The sequence below is a fragment of the Daphnia carinata genome, chromosome 3 (genome assembly GCF_022539665.2).
Source record: "Daphnia carinata strain CSIRO-1 chromosome 3, CSIRO_AGI_Dcar_HiC_V3, whole genome shotgun sequence".
NCBI lineage: Eukaryota > Metazoa > Arthropoda > Branchiopoda > Diplostraca > Daphniidae > Daphnia > Daphnia carinata.
This window is the reverse complement of record NC_081333.1, coordinates 10,528,657-10,552,678: the sequence shown is the minus strand read 5'-3', so window position 1 is coordinate 10,552,678 and position 24,022 is coordinate 10,528,657. Positions and strand designations below refer to the sequence as shown.

Here is a 24,022-nt window from a genome sequence, read left to right as displayed (position 1 = left end):
ATCGTTTTTTTTTTTTAACGAAGTCGACAAGGCGTGAATTTGAACCGACGATGAAGGAGGTAGAAGAAGAGAGGGATAGATGATGAATTGCTCTAGGAATTTTACGAGTGAGCGATGACTTACAAAAAGAAAAAATATATATACCGCATTTATGATCAAATCAAAAATTGGGATCGTAAACGTAATGGTGAGGCCTTCATTCCGGATCTCCTGAGCCGATTGGAATGGACGAAAAATTTTGAGAAAAAGCCCTGGCATCATCAATCATAGGTTGTTGTTTTTTTTGTTGTTGTGAAGAACTGGGTTTCGCGACCATAATTTACGCTTTGTACAGGTCACCTCACCGACGATCTTCTTGCACCCTTAATCGACGACGCCTTTGCCTTCTTGATTGTTATCGCACGGCCAATGCTTTTCGTAAAGAAAGAGAACTTTCTGTGGGAGTAAGTGCCGGGAGCAAGCGAAAGAGCAACAGAAAAAAAATAAAAATAATGAGCTTATACCAACCGATCGCGTTTACAGATGGATGTTGAAATACTAAAGGAAAACTCGTTCCCCTACTATGTCCGGTTGTTGATTGCATCGCGCATATTATAAAAACTTATTTTTCGCAATGTTCTAAAGCTCTTGTCGAATGAACTTGGAAGTTGGTCGCACACAGCAGAAACAAAGGAAATCATGTGAAATTCGACACGCGTAATGTACAGGAACAAATCAAATTCAACTCATTTGATGCTATTCATCAAGTCGAGCCGGGGGGACCAAGTATACAGCAGACATTTTTAAAATTTTTTACTTTTTAGCGAACTAAAAATGAATTTTCTCTTTTTAAAACGAAAGACCTCGTTTAAAATGTTTCGTTCACGGTCTCTGCCTAATTGCTGCACTGAAGTATGACCTACATCTCTAGATTTTGCCTCATTTCATCAACTGATACGTTTCACTCTGTGCAGCTGGCTTGGCGCACGATGTAACCAATTTCCAACCGGCAGTATAACTGTACAGTTTTGACTCGGGAATAATAGCGGAAAAAAAATAAAAATTTGAGGAGAGTTGAAAGTAACACATAAAAATAGAAGAGAAAAGAGATGATGTCCAATCAATGCTAGTCGGCCAGACGGGGAGAGCATGTCAGCTAAAAAGTGCAGCGAAGGCGACGGTGCCTGCTGTGATATTTCGTCAAGTTGAATTAACAATTTGGGTTAAGTCTTTTAGAAATGAGAGGAGCCATGAAGGTGCGGCTTCTGACGTGCCTTTCTTTTAATGAAAACACCTACACACAGAATTCGCAGAGTGAAGGTCCATCTGTGGGTGGCTGGCCCGTTTTGGCTTCCAAGCATCTTCGCAACTGGGACGCGCTAGCATCGACACCAGATGGGGCATACGGCTTATTCCATCTCAATCTTCTCTGACACAAGTGTTATGAAAAACGGCACTTTTTATTCCACCGAGTGACGCCAAAATTGTCTATTTTATTCCGTTTTCTTTTTTCAGCCTCTTTCTCACTTCTTTTCTTCCTGCTGGTTACTGATTGCGCATAGAAAGCGTTGTAATAATCACGAAATGGGGATATGTGGGGCGAAAAGAAACGACGACAATTTATGCAACAATGACGTGTCGTCGTTTTATCGAGGGTCAGACAAAGACTTCTGCATCCGAAGGCTCCGAGCCTTGGCAACCTGAATCGTACGAGCCCTGGCGCTTGTGGAACACCATTAGGAGGTCGTCGTGCTTGCTAGTCGACCGCTGTTTAGTCGACAGCTGTGGGTGTTTAGTCGAAGAGCGCGAATAGAAGCTCGAATGCGGCGAACGGGGTGTCTTGACACCTTTGACAATGGCTTTGGCATCGGCGCTGGACAAAGACCAGGTCGGCGATCCCGAAGACGTCGAAGAAGAAGAGGACGATGACGATGACGAGTTGAAAGAGCAGCGGGAGAGCTGCGAGTTGCTCCGATTTCGCGATTTGGGCGGGTAAGAAACTCTTTTTCGTGTAAGCGTCAGCTGCTGCGGAGCAATCGGTTTGGGTGTGGTAACTGTTATCTGGCAGATTTGGCGGTCGGGTGAAGATGACCCAACTGCCTTTGCATTTTTGGGATCCGGATCGCTGTCATCGCCTTCGACTTCGACATCCTCTCCATCTGACAATGACGTCAGAGAAATCAGAGAGGTCAAAGAGGCACTTAGCATCGGTGAGAGTTGACCGCGCTGTGAACGATTGCTCGATAACGTCCGGGCCCGCCGCTGGAGCGACTGGCTGCGGAGCTGGTGGATGGACGTGTTGAGCGCCAGCAGTTGTCGGAACAGAGCGTCGTCTTGGTTCACCAAAGACACCTGTTCATTACAAACACACGTCCAATCAGTACAGGCAAGAGATCGAACAAAGCATATTTCAACCGATTTTAATAGTAATGCTACAGCTGTTGAATGATTTATGGTCCATTTGAATAACTGTACCCTATTCCTTTTGTTAACTCTTTTTTTTCTTTTTTAGTTTATCACGTAATTTTAGTTCATATCTTGTTTTTTTTCCAGTTACCACATAAATGGCTTCGGTCTATAAATCTGGTATGGGTTTATCTGATGGATCGCAATTGTCAATAAAACGAGGTTTAAAAAAAAAATCAGACAAAGAAATGAATAATAAAAATGCATTTCTTTTAACGATCTATTTGTGCGTTGTGTATTGCGTGTCTGTTTGCACAGAGTCGACATTTTGATTGGACTTTTTCGTGGAATTTTTTTTTTTTCAAGACTCATGAATTGCCAGAGATTGTTTCGGCATTATGCGCTGAGCACGAAATTCATCCATGAGTCGATCCGTTCCAAAGATTTGGTGGTATGTGACAGCAGCGCATTTTTATTAAGATTGTTTTATTTATCTTTTTCTCTTCTTTTTTTTTTTTGTCTCCCTTTATTTTTGAACTGCATAAATCTAAAGATTTATTCATAGAAAATACAACGGGTTTTCATCACATCCCGACCTGGATCTGCAGCATAACAGGCTTCTTCCATCTGACGCATTGTTAGTTACTCAAGTTAAATGTCTGTTGTGCTGCGGTGGTTCTGTTAATTTGTTACCGTCTGTTCTTGTCTACCTGACAAATTTTACATTATTTTTAATTATATGTAACCGCGCGTCGCGTTTCGCATTCGTCGGTAATCCTCTTGTGTCCATTTTTGTGGTATTTTCTTTTTTTTGTGTTTTTTTACTTTGGTTGACATCTTGATTTTGGGGAAAGCCACAAAAAACTTAACCGAGTTTGATGATGGCCATTTTTACACGTCCCTTTACATATGTATGTGTGTCTTTATTCATATACCATTTGATGGCTACGCAGTTTGGCTGTTTTCTCTTGCGTTCCGTTCGTGCTGTCGCTGTCACATCGAATGGTACGCATTCCGTCACAACGTTTGGCGGAAGAAATATTTCCCAAAAAAGAGAAACCGATGAAAAGAACAGATTACGGGCGACGTTGAACACACCACCCTTTTTTTTACTCATTCTAACCCTCGCTCTCCAATTTCTTTACTTGCGCATCGCCCTGGCTAGCGCGCTACGTAAAAGTGCCATTCTCATCGTTATTACGAATGCCAGATGATGAATGTCTAGCGCAATACACAAATCCAAAAGCGGATGGCCTCTGCTTTACATTTTCATATTGGTACGCTAGCGTTTCCAGTGCTGCATCATACTGCAGTAGAGCTTTCTCGACAATGACAACAAGACCCCGCAATCAAATGTCAGGGAAGAGAAAACAAAAGAAACAGAAACAGGAAATGGATCTATACTAATGTTGAAAATATTTCAAAAAAAAGAAAGCATAAGAGAATCCCTAGATGTGAACGATGCGCTCACAAACGACAATTTTTGAAAGTTCAGAGGAAACAAACACTTTGATTTAATACCAGCCTGGCGCACCGCTTTCACTCGGACCGTGAGTTTCGTATAGCACGGCCTCCCGATCGGGAGAACTGCCGCGCTGTGGGAGACTGAGAGAAATTGTGATGCATGCCAAATGGGCGACGGCGCACGGTAAGTGCTACGACGTACGCTATTCTTATGCCAGGGGAAGATCCCAAAATTGACACGCAAGCCAAAAAAAAAAAAAAAAAGGGGGGCGATGGAAGAAGAAAAAAATTGCTACGTGCTGCAATGTCGATCCAATCTTTTGCTTTACAACCATAGTAGCGACCCAAATCGACTTAGGAATACCGACTAGTGCAGAGCTGGAAAATGCAACAAATACGTAGGAGATAAAATTCAATTTCTATGGAATTTCAGCTTTGGAATTTAAAGGTGGCATATAATCCAATTATAGGGACGTTAGACCAGGCCGCTAAAAAACGTTTGTAATCTTTTCCAATCATTTTACTGTGATTGAAAGGAAAAACCATAGACGAAAAATAATATTTGTTGAAAGATTTTCAATCTTTACTGAGTGGTTTCCGAGTTCGGATAAATGGGGACATATTTTGCTCTTGGTGGTTGAAATAAATTTTAGCGAGCCAATGGACGATTAGGATCTATACTCTCATTTAGTATGGCATGGGGAAGCAGTAATCAATGACGATGGGTTCCCCAAAAAGAAAACGGAGAGTCAGATTAAAGATTAGATTAGGACGTAATTGTTACTGGCTCAAAGATGAAGGAAGTCAACGATAACCAGATCAATCAGACTGCGATCAGGCGCTCTCGCAACGGTCAACGTCCCAAAATCAGAACTTGCGGTTTTATCCTGACACTGGTTACAACACAACTAAATCAGTAATGCTGTAACCTTCAAGTTTTAATGTAGTTCTAATTTTAAAATGTCAAACTTGAACATTCCAAGAACATATCGCTCATTACTGGGCGCTTCTTGCTTAGGACATTTTTCCTTGTTTTCGCCTTCCTGCCACGTTCTCCTCCCCTTTGGTGATGTATTGCAGGTGTGGTGTGCCCACTAATTAACGGGCAACTGATTGTCAAGACTTGGAAAACAGGGAAGGTCAATTTTCGTTCGCAACGCTTCGCGAACGCGTGCCTATTTCCGATGACTGCGCCAAACGTGAAAAGTATCAACAACTGTGGTTTCCCTTGTCCACATGCTTCACTAATTCAACCGCCTTCTGTCCGGCATTTGTAAGGGTAATAATGAATTTGTATAGGAATAAGAATCAGAGAGAGAACAAGACGAAAAAAAAAATGATTTAGGATTTACTATTCAGGTTTATAATAGATGTATAAGATTGCTAACTGAAAAAATGCTGATTCCAGCATTCTGGACTACCTGCAAACTCTTGTCGACTTGCCCCAATGTTAGATACCCTGGATCAGCGACATTTTACCGAGGTGGATGCTTCACGGGAAAGTGTTCTTCATCGACAAAAGATTTTCCCCTTCATTTTCCCAGAGTAACGAAGAGAAAAGCGGAGGGCGAAATGTAAAGGATATAAAGTAAAAACCATTTGCAGAATAACTGTGAAGACATTATGTTAAAACATGACTACGAAAGCTGTGCGATTGTTGAAGCGGAAAACTGTATTTCAAATGAATAAAAAAAAGGCATAGAAATATTGTTAGTTGTAGAAAGTTGCCTCTATAGTTCTATTTTTGTTTTTTTATTATTTCGCTGTAATTCCGATTCAAAGAACGGTACACTATTCGTTGGGGTTCTTCCCAAACCACGATTAGCAACGTGACGCAAGAGGAGCAAGTAATGCATCCAACACTAATTCACAATACAAAGATAGGAACTGCTGTCATTTGAATCATTGTGTACAGTTGTATGGTAGCTAGCTGAAGCGTGATACCAAATATCGGTTCGAAGAAAACGAATAACGTCGTCTTCGACACTTCAAACTGCGGTGGAACGAGTCACGCCGGGCGGAAGAGTGTTGTATAGTGCGGGAGAAGGCGAAACAGTCGTAAAAAGAAAGGGAATAAAATGACGGAAGAAATTCAGAGAATTAAGAGGAGGAAGTCTAAAAAACCACAAGGATGCAGACCATAGCCACGGTTATTTGTTGCAAAAGTCCGGAGTGTGAAAATGTTCAGCCCATCGGCCGATTGTCAATAATTCCCCCGTTCTTTTTTGTAACGTGTCCATTCTTCAAGGCGGCAGACGCTCTTTTCTTGAAGCCAACGCCACCCGATCGAAATGTAACTGCATAGATCATTGTACTTCTTTTCTTTTCTTTGTGTATTGTTTCCTTTCTCTGTTCAATCGATGGCCTGTCTAAGCAGACTGCGCAATTGTGTTGCACCGTTCGATGTGAGCAACTGTACAGAGCTGTGACGTAACGGTAACTCGTCGTCACTGAAATTTCATTTCGTTACCATTATGTTGCTTTATGGAGGTTTTACGCTAGAGTAGCCAAATAATTTAGGCGTGTAATAAAAACAGGACACACACAAAGAAAAAAAACGAAATGATGGGCACAGTGCTTTAATCATGTTGAAGACGAATGACTACGACTATTCTTTTATTTTGTTATTGTTATTACAGGTCCTATTACATGTACAGGATTTCAAGAAAAAAAAATGGTTTCATGAACCTTTTTTTTTAACTTGAACGTTAAGTAAACATGATTGCTGAACAGCTGCAACATTTCACCACTTTCTTTTCACCAAATTCGGTAGAGATTTTTCAGCCATAAAAGCTTCTAAATGTAACGAAGGAAAGCGGAAAAAGCGCTAACTTGTACCGCTTTTGTGTTCCATTCTCTTTTTTTTCTCCCTCCTGCCTTTGATGTGCTAGCAATTGCACGACATGCACAATTGTATGGGCTGTCAGTATTTAATTATTTGTTTTAATATTTCAAACTGGATTTGGATGCGTACATTTCTCCCGTTAGAGCGTTTTTAATCCCGACCCAATAAACGAAGGAAGGAAACGGCCGTGACTGATTATGGAGGCAATGGAAATCAAACGAGCACTTAGCGTAAAACCTAGTCCCAAAGATTTCAAGTTTGGTACTCACGATCCAACTACATGGACGACCGCAACTTAATTTTTTGAATGACAATTGATCGACCGTTAGAAAGTCGCTGAGACACGCAACTGTCTCGGATAAAATTTGAAAAACGAAGTGAATTCAAATGACGCAACGATGAGCAACGTGCAAAATTGTGAACATAAACAAAAACGCAATTTCGATGGAAAAATCCAGTCGATAACGAGATAAGCGAATCCCTGGGAGTGGGACACGACAGGCGCCGTATCACAAAAAAGCAACACCCACATAACCCAAGTGTTTGCGTGCATTAATGTTAGAAGAGAGAGAGAGAGAGAGAGAGAGAGAGAGAGAGAAGAAAAGAACCAGGGAGGAGTGAGAATATATTTTTAAAATGCTTATTTCCATGAGAACATGCAGCATCAGTTTGTTAGTTTTTAGCTGTTCGTGTTCATTAGCTTACAAATGGTGTATTCCAGTGAAAGTAGGGGGGAACAAAATTCGTGAAGACGGTGTTGAACATGACAGAGAACACCCCTCAATTCGAAGTATCTACGTATGTATATTCTTTAATAATTGTAATCCAACTCTTTAGCCTCGTCTCCCTCGTTCTCGTTGTGTCAAAAAGCTTCACATCAATTGGCTTTCTCAGGCCTTGTAACGTTTTCCCCATTTTTTCTTTCATCTTCCTCGGAATCTTTTTCTATCGCCTTCGCTGTGAACAAAGATCAATTTTTGTGCCTATACTTTGCATCTATCTATTTGAATTCTCTTTCTTCGTGGAGAGAGTTCTATAATCGAGCAAGGTGTCTCTCACAATAGGCAATAGAGATCGACCCTGAATTAAAAGGGTGGAAGGAAAGCGAGTTTTATTGTACAGTGCACGTAGTTTAGTCTACTCTGTGGTTTGAACGTAAATCAAAAAGGGAGTTGTTTTGCCTGATACAAGTTATGGAATCGTTTTCTTTCCTTTTTGAGGTATATGTTACGACAATCCAGCGACAAGAAGAAAAAAAAAACGAAAGGGAAAGTTGGTTTGTCGCGACGTGCTCCCAATTGGGCCTAACAATTGTCGATTAAGTTTGAGCGAAAACTGCCCTCACGTCCGTAAAATGTGGTTGCTGACATTCTTTAGCAAGTCTCATCAAACCAAACAGTTGGGCTATTCTCGTAATGGTCGTGTGGAAATTAGCAAAACGGATGTCCATTTCTCGAAAATGATAATGTCAAGGAATAGGAAAAGTAGGTTCCATTGTACCATGATCTGCATGTGCACTCTTTTCCCTTGCAATGCATAAACTACATATTGTATGTATGAAACAAAGACATTTCGATTTTAGTTCGAACACTGACGTTTTCCCATAATTGCTGTCGTGTCACCATTATTCAAACGAACAGCGCCCATATATGTGTAAATGAAGCAATGCCATGATTCGATAATAAACACAACGCGGAGACATGAAAAAATGCCAAAACAAAGAAGAAAAAGACTTTCACTTAAACGAGAGTCATCGTGTCGAAAATGTCCTTACTCTTCAACATGGTCGTCAAAGAAATTGCATGGCAATGCACACACGCTTTCGGCTTTCTTATACGTGTTGGCCTTTGGCATCTCACGCTTTTAAACAATAGGCTACAGCCACAAACACATTACTACTACTACGAATGGGAAAACTAGCCAATAATGAGGAATGGCTACATCTTGGCCATCGCCTGCCTGACGTGAGATAGTCATCTGGCCGAGCCTTTGGGCAGAACGATATCGTCGGGAGCGGATGTCCCGAACGTCTCCCGAGATCGGCGCCGCGGTGAAAGCTATTCACTAATGTGTGTCTTCTCTAAAAGTTATGAGAGTCGCCACAGATAGTTATCGTTACCACTTTTCCCCATACATTTTTGTCGTGCTGTTTGTTGGCTGATGGGACCTTATAACTTTCCCTCTTTGCTTGACAGCGATTCCCCTGTCGGCTCGTGACGGATTCCCGTATTCCGGCTGATTTTTATGGTTGCCTCTAACAATATTCGACAAGGAAAAATAAGAAAACGGAACAGAGAAAACGACAACAAAAAAATTAACGTCAGATTTCCTCTCATAAAATGTGAACTTTGACTAATGTGATTCCTTGTGTCAACTTGTTCTTGCTTTTATACGTCAACGTTTCCACTACAGGGCGTTCGCTTTCAAACAAAACGAACAAAACTGAGAAAAGAAAAGAACTAGTGGCGGATACGGCAGTACAAAAAAAAAAACAAAAAAAAACATCAACCAGGAAATTGTTTATGGTTTAACAGTATCTACACCCGGCGGTGAAACTTTCTGTAGGGGTGTACACAATAGTGAACACAAAACTAACACGACTCGGAAGTTGATTGCTCGCATACACTGTATATCCATCAATCTTTGCTGTTTCTTCATCCATCATTCCACTCACGTACGTACGCAGTTACTCTTTACGCGGCTATTTTCGTATTTATTATTTTGTCTTACTTTAAGAAACAGAAATCTGAAACAACAACAAAAAAATTTGCATGCCGAAGAGGACAAGAAAGTAGGAAAGGCGTTGCATCCAAATTCTATCGTGTTATTTATATCGAACCCTGCCAAAGTAGCGCAGATGATAATTTCTCAAATTTTATTTCGCCTTGATTGCGACATCGGTGCCATTAGCCAAAAAACGCTAAACTTCGGTCGAAGATATTCCTGTTTGACAGGTTTTTTTCTGTCAACTCCACCCAGGTGTTCAATCAGTTCTTTGGAAACACGCAACTTGTAATGACGCTCACCATCATCGTCTCCAGAGTTCTTGTCGCCGATATAGAAAAGCTATCCCCCCCCTTTCTTTTGTGGGTGTGTGTGTGTGTGTTGGCGTGTATTCGATCATCATCGAAGGTTATGCACTTGCGCAACATATTGAGATAAACAACAAAGTTGGCAATAACAAGAAAAGAAAAAAAAAGGTTTGAACTTGGTATGCATCGTGATGCGGGACAAGGAACGATTGCTGTCGAGTTAAGAACCTGAGTAGGGATTGGAACGCTCGAGATGCTTCGTGACACTTAAAGAGCTGCGTCGCCAAGGTAAAAACTGATGAATGCGCTCGTGAGACTTGTGTAGATTTGAAGTAGAAAAAAAAGGCGACAACCCCCCGCATACATAGAGAGCAAAAAATAATAATAATAATAATAAAGAACCGGCTGTGTGTGAGGACCGGTTATTTCCCACAAGAAGGCACATCTAGAATTTAGAAGAAAAAATAATATGAAGAATGAGAAAAGAGAGAGAGACGTATACACACGACGAGTCGTGTTTAGGGAGCGCGAAGCAGCAAGAACAACAGAGAGCGTCCTTGCCCCACTCTTGGCCCCGTTCCCGTTCAACGGCGCGCCATCATCTGGGTCGTTCGCATCGGGGCCATTCGCTGGGTTCACGATTTTTTTTTTTTTTTTTTTTTTTGCCCGCCTCTCAGCTGTTATCCCTCCAGCAGCCACCGTCACCTAATTCTTGGTGAATTTGTTTTATGCAAGCTCTATTTTTGTATATAGACATATATTATCGATGTTTTGGCCTTTTTATTTATTTATTTTTTTTTTTTACTTTTCTTTTTTCGACTTTGTTCCAGTGGCACATCAACAGGATACGGAACGGATAGAGGTTGAACCGATTGAGAATGTACAGACTTCCAGCTGGGTTTGATGGCCGTTGGGCGTGATGACTGAACGTTTTTACGAGACACAGTTTGACAGGGCACTGCAAAAGCCATTACGACCGTCGGGTAGTCAATGGGGCAACAGAAGTGCATTCATAGTTTTGGCACAACCAGCTGTTGTGAAATTTATTTATTTTTTTTAATTTTTCTATCTTTCGCGCCGTTCGCTCTTACTCTTTCCATCATCCGTGCTGGGGTATGGACATCGTGTCCCGATTGCTGTGTAACACAGACACGGTCTATTAGAGTACTGTGTTCTCTGTGCTTGATTTGTCGTTTGTATTAGTTCCACCACACGACTAACGTTGTATTTAAAAAAAATAGAAACAATCCATCCAGTCCGAACCTATTTCATCGTATAGGCAATCAGCCGATGGCCGTTTGAACGAGCCATTACAACCTTTAGATGTCTATTGTTTTTCTATAACTTTTCTTTTTTTCAACTCTGTTTCTTTTAACGTTTACATGCCAAAACAAGAACGATGTAACAATGTAATAAAAATAAAGGAAACAAACAAACAAATGGCTCTTCAAAATTGTCATTCATGATTTAAATGCGGGACTTTAATAGCAACCGCTGGGAGGAACGCAGAGATATTCAACAAACACAAGTATCACGAATCTCAATCTCGGTCGGCAATTGCCCCATTTCTTATTCCTTGCTTTGCCGAACGTCTCTAGTCTCATCCTACTGGCAAGTTTCAGAATCGTATAGAGTCTGGTCGTTAAAAAGCGGGACACGAGAGATGACTCGTTAAGTCGTTAGCCAAAAGAAGCAGAAAATAGGAGAAGGGCCCTTCCAGTTGCTGTTGTAAGAATGGAAGGGAAACAAAAAAAAAAAAACGGATTGATTGCACTATTGTATGCCAGGCTTTTGCGGTAAAAGAGAGAAAGACAGATGGATAGACGGATACTAGATAGATAGGAATAGAGAGATCATTGCCTTGCCATGGTGACCCCTAACATCTGAAACCCACTCATCATGCTGTACGCGAAAATTTCAGTTGTGTTTGTACACACGTTCTCTCCATTGTGTGCGTCTCTTTCTTTTTTTTTTTTTTTTTTTTAATTCTTTCTTTCCCGCATACGAAGAGGCACGTTGCTGAGCTACGGAGAAGTAAAACAAAAAGATTTTGAAAGCAGCACAAGACATAAAACATTCAAAAAGGTCAAGGAAGAATGCAAAATGCATGAAAGTCGGCCTTATTATTTTTGTCAACGCGGTGATGTAGCGGGCTACATTGTTTACCGCCATGGTTCCAGTAGACGCCCCCCACTCTCGACTTGTTGATTTTATTCTTCACGCGTTCCACCTTGGCTGAACGAAAAGTGGGACTACGTTGGGCAACATAGTCTGAATATAAACGGTTCCATTCTATTGGTCGAGCCGATATTTCGGCAATACACAAATTATCAAGACAATAGAAAACAAAAAAAAATGGTGCCCTTATCAACAGAGTCAACGACTACGTGATTGCCGCACATTCTATGCCGGTCGTTGCAAATATGAATCGTTCCAACCGCGCAAAACAAAACTGCATTATACCGAAGGGCCATACGAGCGTGTCTGAGCTAAATGTCTGGCTAACCATTCAGGGGGAACAAAAGAAAAACAGAAGAAAAGAGTTGCTGCATCAGAAAAAAAGGCATCCGTCTAATGAGCACCGCATGTTGATGATTGTGCAATGTTTTTGCGCTACGGTAGCCAAGGTCGTTAAGAGAGAGTGCGTGTTACTGGTTACCGGGACGCGTGACTGATGACTGAAAATGCGGTACACTAACCCGAATGCTGGAACATGTGCATCCCACCCCCTTCCACCGCCCAAAGATATGCAAAGAAACGAAAAGAAAAAAAACTTTGGAACTCAGCGCAGCCTCACTCATAATATTTTTTATTTTCTTCTTTCGAAATAGAAAAAAAATGTGCGTCTGTAGCAAAGCGGATGTTTATTTCACACGGATATTTGCTATCGGAATGGGAAACAACGAGAAAAATGGATATGGTCTACTTTTATGAAGCAAGAGATGACACTGAAATCGAGCTAGAATGTCTTCTTTTTTTTATTGTGTTTGCAAATGTTTCTAGAAATAAACTAGAAATGGAAATCAGTACAATGCCTTCCTTTTTTTTTTCTCCTTAAGATGCCAACCGTCGTGACAATCGACTACTCGTATGCCGTGACTGGCCTTTATTTAACAACGTGAACTTGTAGTTTGTTTGTTTTTTCTTCGTACTCATTAAACTAAGAAAAAATATATATGATATATATGACCCAATAAATCAGTTCTGGTTTCAATTTTTACGAGACCCTAATATCGTTCTCTTGTCAATGAAAGACGCATAACTGGGACGGTTAATCGGGTCTGTGGGCTTCGGTTTGAAATCGTTCGTATAGCAAGTCCCCTGGATTCCTTTTTCCTTAGGGTTGGAGAGAGATTTCTCTTCAAATGACACAAAATGAAAAGAATGACGGATGTCGATGGGGTAGATGCGATCGAATGGCTTAACCGCATTGGAAATTGAGAGTCAGACAATTTATTCATTTTTCCTTATCTTATTTTTCGTTATTTTTGGAAGGGCTGTATTTCTAAAAATGGGGATAATAGTTAAGCTACCGCATTGCCTTTATAGACGCTGTTATCTCAGTAGGTCACCTTAATGCCCGACATACGAAGTACTGGTATTGTATCTACTTTCTCCTTACCAAAATAAAAAAACAAAAACACCCCACCCTTAAATTTGTCTTGTCCAAAATAAGTATCAAACAAGAAAAAGGTCTGTTTTTTTAAAAAAAAAAAAGGGTAACACAATTCCAGAGGTTTGGTTTCAATCGGGGATTAAAAAAAAATAAGATCAAAGGCGAACCGAAACGGCTTGGACTCGTCTTTGACAGACATGAAACACACACACAAAACAAAAAAGAATAAGAAAAAACATTTCAAAGAAAACCACTGGACAAAAATTCAGGCCACTCTGTCGGTATTCCCGACTTTGTCAATGCACACAGTGAATCCAAAATATGGAAAGCAGGGTGCTCTGTATAGTGACTGTAACACGTCTTTATACCAAAAACTTGGCCATGCCCTTTGTCTTTTTGTTTTTTAAACGTCTACTCAACTGGTTTTGCATCTTTCTAGGGGACCGGTCACCATAATCAGAATGCGCTGTGTGACGTTTCTTTAACGAGGCAACGACAGGGCAAGTCCGACCGTAGATTTAAAATAATTAATGAAAGCTACGCTTCTTTTTGGCTCCGTTTCCTGTTTAACTTCTTTTCTTTTTCTTTGTTAATTTTATTATTTTTTTTTGCTGGTTCATCCTCTTCGAATTACGGATGTGTGAAAGACTTGAAATTCAACTGAAACAAACGGGACGAACGGGATATTAACTACAAAAACTGCGGTTTCTTTCGCTCGAAACGGCCGACTAATCTATATGCACAGATTTATAGCCCGTACTTTGCAGAAGTAAGAAAAACCATTCCATCACTCTTGACGTATTACGTGAACGTTGCATTTTTGTCGTTCATCTAAACGCAAGTTTTTGTTTTTTTCCCCCCGTTTTTTTTTTTTTTTGTCGACATTTCAAAGCTTCCTCCCACTTGCATACGCTGGAAAATGAACACAACCCACGACGTGGCGAGGCGGCCACTAGAATTTATTCCTGGAGCACGACCCGCAAAATACCAAGGTAAATTGAAAATTGTTTTCGAGAGAAGAAACGGGGACAGAACGATGGAACCAACTATTTAGCACCTCTGTTGAACGATTACGTCATATCGTGCTCCCGCCTGGTGTTTGCACAGACGTCCTCGAGAAAAACAGTCTGCCTTTATGGTCTCCTTATATTTACACAGCCATTCTCGTGTCCATAGACGGCGTTGTCGGTTACATACGGGTATATGCAATGTAGCACGGCAATCTGAGATGCGTCTTCAGTATTATTTTTTTTTTTTTCCTTTTTCACGACACGAGAGCAATGAGGTGTGGCTCCCTTTCGCATGTGTGCCTTACGCTTGGCGTTTGTTTATTTATCGCCCTTTCTTTTTTGGCTCTTGTTTTGTTTGGCTCTTTTTTCTTTGGGAATCCGGACTCATCTTTGCGTTGCGAACGCCAAGTGGAACGGTCTTTTTCGAGACGCAACTCGGCATTGCTATTCACTAAAACATTTAAACGTCGGTTGTCTGATGACAATTAGATATGCAGATGCGTGTACCAACAATGCACTTGCTTTTTCTCTCGTTGCATCAAGTCTTTCACGCTGCGTGTTATATTTAGTCAATGCTGCGTTCCCATTCTTAGGACTTTTTTATTATTATTTTTTGGGTTCTCCGTCTCTTTCTTCGTACGGGCTGCAAACAAGCGGAACTCGTGAGAATAAACGAGTTGCGAGGTTCTTGACTCTCTGCTTCACTAGTGATGTTATACGACAGTGCGTGTAGACTCAAGAGTTGCCGTCTGAGTTGCGTTCGTTCTATTCTGATGGTTGAACACGTTGACTCTACACAATTCTCTTTTCAAAAGCTAGTTTGCATATGGCAAGGGCAATTTTCTTTTTTCTCTTTTAAAAAGGAGGAGGAATAAGTAAAGTAAATAATATCTTTGCATAGGGTGGTCGCTTGGATTTGAAAGCATCACTCCGTGTCTAATTGTATTCACCTTCTTTGGTTTCGTTTTTTCTTTTCTTTCTCTTGGAGTTTCCTCATATTTTTTTTTTGCTAGCGACTGAAGTTCCGACCATACGTGGCCATCGGGCGTTCCGGACGCGTGACCAAGGTAGCCCTAGGCGCTTTCGTTTTTTTTTCTTTTTCCCAAATGGAATAACGGGATAAATTCCGGCTGAGAAGTTGTGCACCAAGTTTATTTTTATTATTCTTCCTCTTTTTTTTTTCTTTTTGAATCTTCATTCACAGCTGTTTTTTTTTTTTTTTTTTTTTAGCGAAGGCAATAGAGAGGGAATCTATTTATTGGATTTCACGGATGAATCTGGCAATGAGTTTTCCAGCCGCAAAAATGATATTGCACACGCGGTGCTCATTGAGCTATATAAAAGACAAACGTATCGGCAAGCCACAAGTGCATGGGGTACACTTCATTAGCTAGTTGCACTGTTGTTTCGCTGTTCTTGTTGTTGTTGTCGTTTGATTTTTCATTGGTTCCCCTCTCTCTTTCTCTTCCGTTTCCCTTCAGTTCTCCCATCATTAACAGCGCTATATGAATACCGTACAGATTTACGCAGGTACACGATTCTCTACGGTATCCCCGTGTTCATGCAAGAGTATTGAACCGAAAATGTTTTTTTTTTTTTATCATCTTAGTTGCCACGTCTCTTTGTTTTTTTTTTAACAATCTGACTGCAAGCGGAGGAGAAAGTGTGTCCGGATATCTCGGAATCTATCGTCGCTATTATTGTCCTATTGTTGTTGGTTTCGAATTCAAAAGGGAAATGTCAATATCAGAGATTTGAGAGAATAGAAAAAGGAATATTCACGAAGTTAGACGTTCATCACTTTCTTTTGAGCAGATGGCGCATTCCATTTGTTTTTAAGGCCGAAACAAACAGCTATTGACTTGACTATTATCGTTTTTGTTTCCGCCATCGTCCCACCGTCAGCTATTTTTTTTTTCTTTTGCTTGATTTTCTTACCCGCCGTGCAGATGAGATATACGCGTAAATAATACAAGTAGATGACTCCTTATGGTTCCATTGTTTGACGAAGCGTGTAGCTTTTCGTCGGACCCAATTCGACTCGGCCAATTAATCACGAAACGAAAGCCTCTAACCCTCCACTTTGTAAAAGAACAAAAAAAAATGTCAGGCTCAGTGGTTGAACAACAGGAGTATTACACGATGTTAACCAGTTCTCGTCCTTGGTGCGAAAGGATTGTTTTGGGAGGGGGAATTCTGTTTCATTATTGTTGCGTATTTTTCTCTGTTTGTGAGGGACGCACATGAGCATCGTTGATTTAGCATTTCCTAAACGAGGAAAATATATGTATACATTTCACACACATAAAGTGTATAAACAATTTCCCATAAATCTCCTCGTTCGAAGTGGAAAAGAAAAATGAATTCCCGTATAGCTTTGTCGTTTAAAAGCTCGTAACATCTATGCTCATAGTTTTACACAGAATATTCGCTAAAGCAATTCCGATTTTCAACATTTTTTTTTTTGTTTTAATTAGTTGGTTCCCAAACCCATAGGGGTCAAAACCCGCGACGAATTAGAACAACATTCAAACGGAACGGCATAATAATAATACGAAAATAAATTTCAAAAAAAATAAAATAATCTACAGAAAAAGAAAAATAATAATCATAAATAAAACAAAAGATGCGGCATCGTCTTTAATCCGTTAGCGGATGAGTATACATAAATGCACTGGGCTCGCAGGGCCCGGGTCGCCCGACCAGGGATAGAACGACCTTTCATTCGACATTGGGAAATAAGATAAGGCAATGCAATTCACAAACGATCGGCAATAATCGTTCCGTTTTTATTTGATTATTTTTTCTCATTCAGGTTCTTTTTCTTTCTTGTTTCTCATTTCTCTCTCGGCAATGCCTCGGAATTACGTAAACTGGTCGGATTCAACCTTCGACGATAATTATTTATTTTGATATGTTTTTATACGTGAAGAAGATGCACAAGGAATCTCCTTCAATTCCTACCATATTGCCTGAAGGTGAACCCCCAACAAATTTTTGCCAACCATAAAAAAGCGGACGGCAGAGCGTCCAACAAGACGACGCCAGCAAGAAGAGAAAAAAGAATCACCGGCATTCTTTGCAGTCCGTATGCTCGTAGAACGAAGCACAACGATTTTCTTGGTCATCTTCCTTTTATGAGCATCACAACATTACGTCCCCCGCCAACACAATCGAACTGTGCAGTTCATAACACACACACACACAAACACAGAGAGGATGGGACGGAACAATGCGGAAGAACTCGAGAAAAAAAAAAGCGAAGAAAATGAAAGAAGAAAAACAAGTTAATAAAGAAATAGATAAAAGGATTATATCTGCTCGCGCATGTTCGTGCAAAAAACGAAGAATTCAATGGAACCACAGCGAATTTCTTACTCTCGCAGGACGGCCGCGCAGAGCGCAGGGATCGTTCAACCTTCCCTATTATCTCCTTCTTTTAAACTTGTCCCGACATCGAGTCTCCTACTAATCGATTTGAAGGTCTCCGAATTTTCTTAACTAACGGAATCACATGTACAAAGAACAAGCCAACATGCAGCCAGTGACATCAGCCCAAGCTTAAAGCCGTAAAGGGTTTTGCGTCCGCGTTTTGCAATTGTCCTAAGAGTCCTTCTATTGATTTTTGTCTTAGAAATTTTTGGTTTCTAGGTTTCCTATAACCCCCTTAAAAAGAACCAAAAAAAAAAAGCGGAACATGGTATAGACCTGATCCTTTTATTTGCTAACATCCTGTTTGGATTTTTTTCTCTCCCTTAAAAAGGTCATTTGCACTGCGCAAAAAAAAAAAATGTGTCCGATGACAATAGCGACGAGACAAAAAAACAAGACCGACTAACGGATAAGGAAATGAACTTACGATTTCCCTGCGCAGGTGCTCCATCTTGGCGTTGAGCCCGGGGATCGGCGATTTGGCAGCTGAATCAGCAGCCAAATTGGCCGCTTCCGGCGTTGACGTGCTCGTAGGATTCCAGGTCGTCGAGACAAAAGAGGAGAGTTTCTGTTGACGTTGATCAAAGAAACGGCAACACGAATGGGTCAGTTCGTCGTCGACGATCGATTGTCGTCGAAGGGAAGCTGGCGATAACGGTGGCAATCCATCGACTTGTAAATGAATTTGATCCGAGCCGCTATCATCATCATCATCATCGTCTTCATTTTGGCCAATATCATCATCACCTTCACCGCTAGCAGCTGATTGAGCTCCGATTTGGCTCCCGTCCCAAGAAACGTATTCGGACGTGTCCAAACTCAACGGTTCGCCAATGACCAATTTGATGGTGTGACAAGGCGGCGTTGATGGAGGGCCGAGCTCCTTCGATTCGGCATCAATCAGCTCAACCGGCTGACGGAGCATTTCGTCACCGATGCGCAAAATGGTTCGATTGGTCCCGTTGGATAGACGCACAGAAGCATCCGGATGGCTGTTTACGTAAATGGGTTCATTCTTAGTCAGCCAGTCTGAAGGATGATGAAAGGCACTGTGTTCCGTTGCGTCCAACGTCTTCGTTAACGGTAAACACTCCAGCTCGGGTTCGGCATTTTTCAACGACAGATTGCAGTAGAAACTGCCATTCACTTTCACCAAATCCTTCCACGAACGCATCGCACTGTCGTCGCAATTGCTGGCCGTCATCATCTTGTCGACGATGGTGCACTTGGAGTTAACATTTACGATGAAGAAATCAGAAACACAAAAAGTTTCTTTTAACTGTTTTTTTCTGAGTCCAACATTTACGTTCTTGAAATGATCATCTGCTGTTCGCATGTAAAACTGATGAGGAGAGGAGAACACAGTCGAATCTGTTTTTTTTTTTTTTGTTTTTTTCAAATTGAAAGCGTGAGCAGCATGCGGTCCATCAACCGACCTTGCCCGCACGCCGGACTCGACTGACTCTCGTTGGCGGCGGTGGTACGTTGTGTAATGAAATATATTGCACCTACGGGCATTTTTTCGTTGGGAGAGAGGGGGGGGACAAAAGAAGTCGACTTGCAAGTCGACATTTACCTTCCCAAGTTCCTCCTCCATTCTCTCTCTTTCCTCGTTGCTGCCTCACGGTATATAGGCGGAGCCATCTAATGTAGTATCAACCCGCTTCATTCGACTTCTCTTTTTCATTTTTTCTTTTCTTTGAGATTTGTAAAGTTGTTATCTGGTTTGGTTTCTTTTTAGCTCGAACCTGTGGGCGGTTCAGCATTGTCAAATCAATATCGTTTTCGATTAAAAGTTATTACCTCTTCCAAGGTTTCTAACGAGAAAAAAAAAGGATTACAGAATGCAAATGTATGCGGGGTGGGTTCACATTTCGTACGAAAAAAAAAGACAAAATTCCAACTCCAATGTTTCGTAGTTTACTGATTACATTCTTATACCTTTTCTTATTCGTGGGTAAAAAAGAAAAAGAAAAAGAAAATAATCACTACACGTTGTTTGTAGACGACGCGTTTTTGAAAGAAAAAAAAAAATATTTGTTGGCTTGACATAGCAGCAAAGGAAAAGGCGTCAAGTGATAAGAAGATGAAGGGCATCACATTTGTATAGCTGACGCGTCCGTTCTTGGCCTGTGAGTCCTGCTGATATATAAAGCGCGTTTGTTGACTCGTTGATTCGTCTCCGTATTAGGGAGCCGGAGAGTTAAACACGACGAATATCCGGGAGCCTTTCTGACATGTTCCTCTCTCCTTCAAAGGCATCATTGGGTTTTGAGGATAATCTTGACAAGAACCAACATCACATGTTTCCTATAACGTTCCAGTTGGATCCCGAAATGCGACGTGACCCGAAATCGTTCGCTTTCCCTCCCGCTGCACCCCAACTAGGGCGAAAGCGGACAGTGTGTTATACGCCGTGTTATATTCTGGATGCTGGCCATCGTCAATCTCTCGTGAATTTCTGACTTTTAATAACCAATGTCTTTATGGGTCGGTCCTTATTTATTATGATTTCTGTTTTTTTTTTTTTTTTCATTTATCTCTTTTTACACAAGTCCCGGATCTCAACTCATAGTTTGAAAGTATTGACACTTGTGTCTATATCTCAGTTTCTTTTTTTTTTATTATTCTACACCCATTAAGTTCTGCATCCGTGCCATATGTGTGACGCTTTCCTTACCCCCTTTTTTTTCATTCCATATTCAAAATAGTGTTTCAACTAAATTTAATTCGACCGAGATCTACATAGCGATTGAATGGCCTTTTCATTTGCTTTTATATAAAATTGGTTTTGGTTAAATGACAGTTGACTGAATTTTAACTGTTGGCCCATTTTTTTTTTAATAAAAAAAAAACTCTTGTGAAACGTAATGAAAGGGCGAGGGAATGTGATTTAGCCGCCAGTAACGTGTCCGTCACTAGTCTGCCGCTCCCGTGTAAATACATGTGTCTTCGACACGCCAAGCTTTTCGCGGTCAATCCCGTAGCGGACTTACGCCAGCGAGCAGTATTATAATGACATATACCGTATCAAGTTAGTAATATTTAGCTAGCTGCAAGCTGCTCCCTGTGCCACGGTAGCATTTTACAACAAATAATTGAAAAACTGCTTGTGTGGAATGAGGCATTGTGGCTTCTGACACGGTCTGCTCGCACCTCAATCAAAGATTTATTTTTTATTTTTATTTTGTTTTTCCACCATTTCAAAATCTCTTTGTTGCGCTTAACAGTTACGAAATAAGACGGCTTCCCAAGCTTTGCATTTTCAAACGGGTTCCAAGACACATCACCGTGGAACCGTGAAACGCAGAAAAAAAAAGGGAAAATACAAATCCGAAAAGTGAAACAAATGCAAAACACTACCGTAACTCTTATTGCCCTCGCTTTCAACTTTTATTCCTGGAACATTTTTCCCTCTCTCTTTTTATAAGCTCTCCCCTTCACTCCCTCCAACCCCGAACGAGGCATTTTTATTTTATTTTTCGGTACAAAATTTGTGTTTTCCAGATGAAAATCTGCTGGCGCATCGTGACCTCAACGTCGTGCGATGATTTCATTTTTGCCATTGATTACCAATCAGATGAACACACGTAAAAATGCAAAAAAAAAAAAAAAAGGGTGACGCGCTCGCGAGAATCCCGCATGGCGGTGCCATGCGTTTGCTTTATTGGGACGCGTTTGTTTGCGTGTTGCGTCATTCTGCGTAGAGCAATACGTGTACGTACTACGCATCTTTTGTTGCCAAGTTTCGGACAGTGAGAGGGGAGAAAGTTGGGGTATTTTTTTGGCCGACGAATCGGACTTTAGTACGCAGTAGATTCTTTTCCCTCGCGTGTCACGAACAAGCGAAAAAGAAGAAAACAAAAATAATATGGCTCCAACAGCGTGCTGGAAGGCGGCTGATCAAGTCGGAGACAATATCGGGCGAAAGTGCGCGCAGGCTGATATTCTTATTATACTTTTCACTTTTCCGCGTCATCTTCTCTTTTTCATTCGCCCCCCTTTATTTTTTATTTAAAGAAAAACAAATTTGATTTTCTCAAATGAACTTTCACTTTGATTCGTTTGTACACGCTGTGACTTGGTGGATTCCTATCCAATTTTCCTCTCGCTCTTCTCTTTATTGTTGGTGTTGCTTTTGCCAGCGTTTATTTGTTTTCGGTGTTGAACGATGGAGGAAGATGCCACAATGGCGGGCTACTGCAATCGGCAACAATACGTGCTGCCAAAACGAAAAAGTGAAATAAAGTACAATCAAAATGAATCACGTCACTGATTCTTCGGGCCATTGGTGCCAGAGAGAAAACGATGGCCCACCCCCCACTGTCATTGAAAATTCCAGTTTCACACTTGCGGAAGAGAAACGAAACAAAAAAAGAAAGAATCCAAGACAGCGGGAGGGGGGGGGGGGGGTAGAAGACGAAAACATGCCGTTCATTTGCCGCCCTCATTACGTATTCAATGTCGCATTATGAGTCGTAAAACCGACGATACCCGCACATGTTCATTTCGTTTTTGAAACAACTTTTTCTTTTTGACCGAGAGATTCTAGTGACAAAGCCGAGGAGAAGGCCAAAGAGAACGTCTGAGTTCAGGGAATAAACAAATGCATTTAAATCGTGAAGCGCAGCTGTTAAGAAGACGAGAAACACTCCATTGTTATTCGGCTGAACGCCCGTAATAACGAAGCTATTTTCTTTTTTAGAGGGAAAGTGAAGGTTGTTCCTTTTGAACCTGCTAATTTTTCATTTCTAACCATTTCTTTTCGTATTAATTCTTTGCTTTTTTAAGAAAATTATGATTGTTCCTCGTTTGCCCTTTCGTCAGCTGGCCGCCTACTGACTGGCTGAATCAGAACAGAGAAACCTTTTTTGTAACATCTTAGCGATGCAACAGTTGCAACAGATGAATAAAAAGTGAACGTGGCAATCCAAAAGGAACTCGGTTTCACTTGAGACTGGCATTTATGTTGCCCTTTCTTATAGCGTTATTAGCATTTTTTAGTATTTTTATGTGCAAATAACAAATTTCTAACAATGGCGCCATGTTACATGTACTAGAGCGTGCAATTGAATATGATTATGCTGTTCATTCGCTTTCGGCCTTCCATGGGCAAATGCCAGCAAAATAAATCATGGCATAATTAATTGATTGCACAATTCAATGAGCGATAACTTGCCAAACTTCATTCCTCTGTGACGGGCATCAAGTAAAACACACACACTCACACACACATAAAAAGAGAGGTCTAAACTAAAAATCTTTCGGTTAATAACTTGAGCCGGAGTTTTCTTTCTGTCCAGCTTGAATGCCACAATCAATTGGATAGAATTTACGTATGTACATCATACATGACAGTTGCCATTTTTCACTGATATTCATCGCAGTTGGCATCATAAAAATGTGAAGTGAAAGGTGCTGAGATGGAAAGAAAAAGTTATATCTTGGCTTGGCTGACATTTGATTTGAAACGGTTAAAATACAAGAAAAAAAAACAAATCAAAGCTAAGGAATAAAATTTAGTTGTTTTCTGGTTTCTCGATGATGCGTGCGTTCAGGCTGTGTGTACTGTACCGTACGTGACAGGTTTACGCCTTCAGTTCCTGGTCACGGCCGGACTGCACACTCGTCATACACAAGTATAGAGGCACTGCACATGTTAAACATACATATTGTTTTATCAGCGCGGGAAAATTGAGCGAGAAATCCGTAATGGATCCAGTTACATGGGCTCGCCTTTAGCGGTCGAAGTCGGCCGTCGCCCACTCGGTCCGTCTCGCGCCAACTGACAGATGGTTTGATAACGTGACCGACAGCTCATCGAGTGGATTCTCGTTGCTCTGTGCCTGTCAGTTTGTCCGTTTCGGACCAGTGATTGCGTGCGGTGTCGACGCGTTGCCGACGCGTACGAATAAACAGTTAGATCACCAGTTTAAAGCACTTTGCCCTGCATTGTCTATGATTTTTTTTTTTTTTTTTTCAAAAATTGTTTTTGTTTTTCTTTACATTTCACTTGTTGCTTATCTACGAATTGTTTGTGAAATTAGTATAGTTCCAGATTTCAACGGCGAATGGCCATCAAAACAAATGTTTTGTTTCATTTCTTTTTGCTTCTTTTATACTGCATTCTTATGTTTGTTTAACTCAGTGGCATTCAGCCTTAAAAAAGGTCTAACCAAATAACCTTAAAAAATAAAATAAAAAAAGTCCAATGATAATAAGAAGAATAAACAGCCTT

The 24,022-nt window shown here is 40.9% G+C and overlaps 1 protein-coding gene across 1 annotated transcript; it reads right to left on the bottom strand.

The window, feature by feature from the left end:
- Positions 1–274: 274 nt before the first annotated feature.
- Positions 275–19,223, bottom strand: LOC130697510 (uncharacterized protein DDB_G0271670-like). The gene is made up of 2 exons (XM_057520413.2): positions 18,212–19,223; positions 275–2,331 (listed from the first exon to the last, which is right to left on the bottom strand). The coding sequence occupies exons 1-2, from the start codon at positions 19,118–19,120 to the stop codon at positions 1,636–1,638; spliced, it is 1,605 nt and encodes a 534-aa protein (XP_057376396.1). The 5' UTR covers positions 19,121–19,223; the 3' UTR covers positions 275–1,635.
- Between the last annotated feature and the right edge of the window lie 4,799 nt (positions 19,224–24,022).